The 5,353-nt window shown below is 36.6% G+C and overlaps 1 protein-coding gene across 1 annotated transcript; it reads right to left on the reverse strand.

Moving 5' to 3' along the window:
• Nucleotides 1–3,206: 3,206 nt before the first annotated feature.
• Nucleotides 3,207–4,026, reverse strand: LOC127122380 (uncharacterized). Its single transcript, XM_051052721.1, has 3 exons — nucleotides 3,846–4,026; nucleotides 3,365–3,713; nucleotides 3,207–3,261 (listed from the first exon to the last, which is right to left on the reverse strand). Exons 1-3 carry the CDS (start codon nucleotides 4,024–4,026, stop codon nucleotides 3,207–3,209), a joined length of 585 nt encoding a protein of 194 aa, XP_050908678.1.
• Nucleotides 4,027–5,353: the final 1,327 nt, after the last annotated feature.

Consider the following 5,353-nt stretch of genomic DNA (forward strand, 5'->3'; position numbering starts at 1 on the left):
AGAATTTTATGCGCTTTTCATCGTTGGAGGCATTCCGGACCTCCGATTTCGATTCCGTAAAAAGCCAAACGCTGAGAAAATTACAACTCATGCAATACTCTAATTATATAAAGTTAATTTATATTTTTAACATAATTAAATCATTTAATCACAGTTTTAAGATTATGCCTAAAACCTTCAAAATTGTAACAATAGTGAATATAAATTCAATCATCAAAACAGAAAACTACATACATATAAGGCACACAAAATTCATAATATAATCATCATAAAATCCAAATCTAAAATTATGAATCAAAACACCCAACCCTAAGAAGGTTAAGGGTTCCTCCATTCTATCCTTCTATCACACCCTTTAATATTGGAACAAGTTTTCACCCTTACCTTAGATTTTTTCCAACAAGATGTACACTTCAAGCTCTATCAATGGAGTTTTCCTTTATCCCTAACCCTTGCCTCTTCTCACCACAAAATTCTATTTTACGTAAAATCCTCCAAACTCTCTTACTAACGTTTTTATCATTAACTTAATCCCCCCTCAATTAGGAACTTACATCATTGTCCTCACCTATCATCTTATTTACCACCATATCCCTCTTGGCTATAATTTTCTTTTAATAAAATAATACTAATAATATTCTTATTTTTCTCTCTACTATTTCTACTCTTCTATTTTATTCCAACCAATTAAATAAAATAGTTATAGGCTAATTTTTAAAAATTCTCATTATCCCCTTTAAATAAGTAAAATAACTAAATTTTATTATTTAATTAAGATACTCATATTCTAGTTATTTTATTATTAATTTAATTAATTCAAATAAAACACTATTTATTTTAATCACTAATTAAAATTCTAATTAATTATCAACAATTATATTAAACTCATACTCCCTCCATACTTTTATTTCAAGGATACCTACCCCCACAATCATACACAGTTAACTTAAAACACTTATTCATCATATAAAAATCTAAATAATTTAAATTAATTAATTAATTAAATTCGGGATGTTACAACTCTGCCCCACTTCATAAATTTTCTCCCTCGAAAATTACATGAGGAAAACATAGTCGAATACGACTCCCTCAGCTGCTTCTCATGCTCCCAAGCCATGCTCCCACCAGCTGGTGCATCCCAAACTACCTTCACTAAGACAATCTCTTTTCCATGCATCTGTTTTATTTCCCTTTCCTCTATCGGCACGGGTGATACATCAATAGTCAGATTATCTCCGACCTGCATATCATCTCCCTAGATCATATGAGATGGATCCAAAATGTATATCCTCAAATGAGACACATGAAACATATCATGAAGGTTAGCTAGCGGCGGAGGCAAAGCAATCTGATAGGCCACCTCTCCCATCCTCTTTAAAATTTGGTAAGGACGAACAAAATGCGGCATGAGCTTTTGAGACCTTAAAGCTCGACCAACACCATTTACATGCGTAACTCTCAAAAACACGTGATCTCCCTCCTGGAACTCAAGGGCTTTCCACCTCTTGTCATGGTAACTTTTCTGACGAATCTGCGACGCTTTCATCATTTCTTGGATCATCTTAATCTTTTCAGTCGTCAAGTTAACAATCTCAGGTCCGAGCACAACACGTTCGCCCGACTCATACTAACACAAATAAGTTCTAACCTCATACCATACAACGCCTCATATGGTCCATTCTGATACTAGAATAGAAACTATTATTGTAGGTAAACTCAATCAACGACAAGTATCTATCCTAAGTGCCTCCTTGTTCTAGCACACAACCCATCAACAAGTCCTCTAAAGACTGTATAATCCTCTTTATTTGACCGCCTGTCTGCGGATGATAAGAAGAACTCAACTTTCACATAGTACCCAAAATAGCCTACAGACTCTCCCATAACCTCGATATAAATCTCAGATCTCTATCTGGTACAATACTTAAGGGATTACCATTCAGCTTCACAATCTCATCAATATACAATTCATCCAGCTTCTGCAAAGGATAATTGATCCTCATAGGTATAAAATGAGCCGATTTGGTTAACCTATCCACAATCACCCAAGTTGAATCGCATCCCTTTGAAGTCTTCAGCAAACCTGTTACAAAATCCATGGAAATATTATCCCATTTCCACTCTGGAATATTCAATTGTTGCATCATACCCATTGGCTTCTGATGTTCGATCTTTGACTTCTGGCAGGTCAAACAAGCATACACAAAGTCGGCAACCTCTTTCTTCAATCATGTCCACAAAAACATCTTCTTCAAATCTTGATACATATTCGTAGCACCAGGATGAATACTCGATCCACTTCTATGGCCCTCCTCAAGAATACTCCTCTTAAGTTCGGGTACATCATAAACACAAATTCTATTTCTGAACATCATCACACCATTTTCATCAACTCGAAAATCACATCTATTACCTTGGTCGATTAATGTGAGACGATTTACCAAACTCAAACCAGACCTTTGACCTTCTCTGATCTCTTTAAGGATACCACTCGTTAGCTTCAACATACCTAACTTAACATTGTTAGGAGCTTCTCCACCCACTAAATCATTTCTTTGGATTGCTCAATCAGTTCTAACTCTCGAGCCATAAGCATCGACCTGTGTAAAGACTTCTTACTCATCGCATCAGCTACAATATTAGCTTTACCCGAATGGTAACTCAAATTAAAATCATAACCCTTCAAAAGTTCAAGCCATCTCCCCTACCTCATATTGGACTCTTCTCATCAAATAAATATTTCAAACACTTGTGATCACTGAACACTTAGAATTTGGAGCCAAATAGGTAGTGCCTCCAAATTTTCCACATGAATACCATTGTTGTCAACTCAAGATCATGCGTAGGGTAATTCCTTTCATGAAATCTCAACTGTCTCTAAGCATAAGCCACAACTTGACCATTTTGCATCAACACACCTCCTAGACCCATCTTCGAAGCATCACGATATACAACAAAGGACTCACTTTGATTCGTCGAAATCAAAATTGGAGAAGCCATCACTTGGATTCGAGTCAACTGAGTTAACGGCAATTCTAAATTTGAAAACCCTTTAATGAACTTCCTATAGTAACCAGTCAATCCAAGAAAAACTTTTAATCTCAGTGGAATACTTCAAAGTCTCCCATTGTAACACGGCATCTATCTTTGATAGATCAACAACTATACCACCACTAGAATCACATGACCAAGGAAACTTACTTCCTTTAAACAAAACTCGCATTTGGAAAAACTTTCCAAACAAATGGTTCTATTTCAAGCCTACAATACAATTCTTAGATCACTCATAGCCTCATACTATCGTCCCTCTTCTTTCACTAATAACACTAACACACCCCACAGAGTAACACTTGGTTGAACATACTTCTTCTCAAGCAAATATTCAAGTTGCTTCTTCAATTTTCCCATCTCTGAAGCAGACATCCTATAAGGAATCATCGGCACCAATCTAGTACCAGGTACTAAGTCTATAGAAAAACCCATTTCGCGCTCTGGAGGCAAATCACTGATGTCTCCAGAAAACACTCCAGGAAATTCACACACTCTAGGAAAATCACAAACTACTCCCTGTCCTCTAGCTCCCAACGAAGTTAACATCACAAACACTTGTGTCATATCCTTCACGGATTCTCTCACTTGCTTAGCTGATACAAACGTCAACTCTTCACCTCCATCAAATTCAAATTCACGCTCTAGAGGCAAGTCATAGATATCTTCAAGAAAACATCAAGAATCACACATCATTGGCATAACATTGGTCGTCACATTGCTCTCTGCTCACCGAGAAACAACATTAACAATACCTTATTGTTTTCCCTAAAGACTTCCCAACTTGACCAGCAGACAGGAATCTTGAACCGGCAACATCTTCAGTGTTAGGAACAACACAACTTTACCATCATCTGAGCACTTGCCATCAGCAGCATACTGCACCAACTTATCAAAACAATTGGTAAACACTTGGTTTAACTCCAACCAATTTATTCCAAGAATAACGTCAACTTGTTCCAACAAAATACAAACCATACGCATCCTTAGGGAACACGTCAGGATACTCAACACGCCACTGGCTCATCTCTATCCAAAACATCGCCTTCCCCCCTCACAAGGAAGCGACCAACGAGAACACTTGACCGTATTCCCTCAAGGATCACACCATTTTTCTAACCAACACCATCCTCGAATCCAACCTCTCTTCGGGTTTAGGAAAAGCACAACATTCTCAAAACAGGTTAACTAGCCAACACTACACTCTTGCATGCAACAACATAATGTCCAAGCTCGATAGAGTTGGACCATCCCAGATAAGCAGACGTTTCTCCCCCACTAATTTCATTCCTAACTTGTAAATGGAAAATAAAACAAGCATCGACAGTGTTCTCACACACATGTCGCATACTAGGGAACAAACATAATTAAACAATCTGGCCGGACCGACCGACCTGCTCTGATACCACTAATGTAGCACCCTAAACCCCACACATAACTTATCGCATATATTAAATATAAAATAAAACCACGTAGGGTGTCCCACATTCATAACTAATATGACCTGCTCCGTAACACGGGTTTCAATAGTAAATTTCAATACACACGTTTGTAATAAGGATGTTTACACGACATCCCACTAATCTGAATCATACCTGGGATGTTTACACGACATCCATCTCATCTGACCGGTATTATATATTCATATAATAAGACATTCACAACTTATCACTACATGCTCACTTCTATTTTACAGTATCATCGCAGCAGAATTATCATCACAATTATGGAAGATAAAGCAAGTAATAACATCTAGTCTCAAATTCAATTGTAATAACAAAATAAGAGAGTTGTAGTCAATCAACTCAACATCTTAAGAATTCTCAACAACAAAATTAGTCTTATGACTTCAACATAGTCAGACAGAAGGAATTAAATAAGCGTTTAACCTAACCCGATGTTACATGATCAGAGCAAGGTACCACTAGTAAAAGCGGCAAAATAAAGAAGCCATCCAAGAGCTACCTTCCATTTACTTCAGCAATACTACTCTTGAGTATCTGTATGATGCCCATGTAAAGAAAATATTCAAATAGAAGGGGTGAGAATTCATTTCAATAATAACGATATAGAATGAAGAATAGAATACATCATCTAAACAATCATGCACAATAATATATCATATTCTTACATCCAAATCATAATCAACATCATACACGACAACATCTCAATTATCATCAACATCATACAAAACCACGTCACAATTATCATTAACATCATATGCAACAACATCTCATTCAACAACATATCAATAACAACTAATACAAATGCAACACTTATGCAATGTACTCAACATCGACTCGAC

This window comes from Lathyrus oleraceus, chromosome 2 (genome assembly GCF_024323335.1).
Source record: "Lathyrus oleraceus cultivar Zhongwan6 chromosome 2, CAAS_Psat_ZW6_1.0, whole genome shotgun sequence".
Classification (NCBI taxonomy): domain Eukaryota; kingdom Viridiplantae; phylum Streptophyta; class Magnoliopsida; order Fabales; family Fabaceae; genus Lathyrus; species Lathyrus oleraceus.

Excerpts from the sequence above, each read along its gene's own strand:
- LOC127122380 (XM_051052721.1), bottom strand. The coding sequence starts at position 4,026 with ATGGTTTGTATTTTGTTGGAACAAGTTGACGTTATTCTTGGAATAAAT. Across the intron at positions 3,714-3,845 it reads GTTGCCGGTTCAAGATTCCT|ATATCTATGACTTGCCTCTA; the intron begins GTCTGCTGGTCA and ends GTTTTCTTGAAG. Across the intron at positions 3,262-3,364 it reads GAATATTTGCTTGAGAAGAA|GCTTGAAATAGAACCATTTG; the intron begins GTATGTTCAACC and ends ATTGTATTGTAG.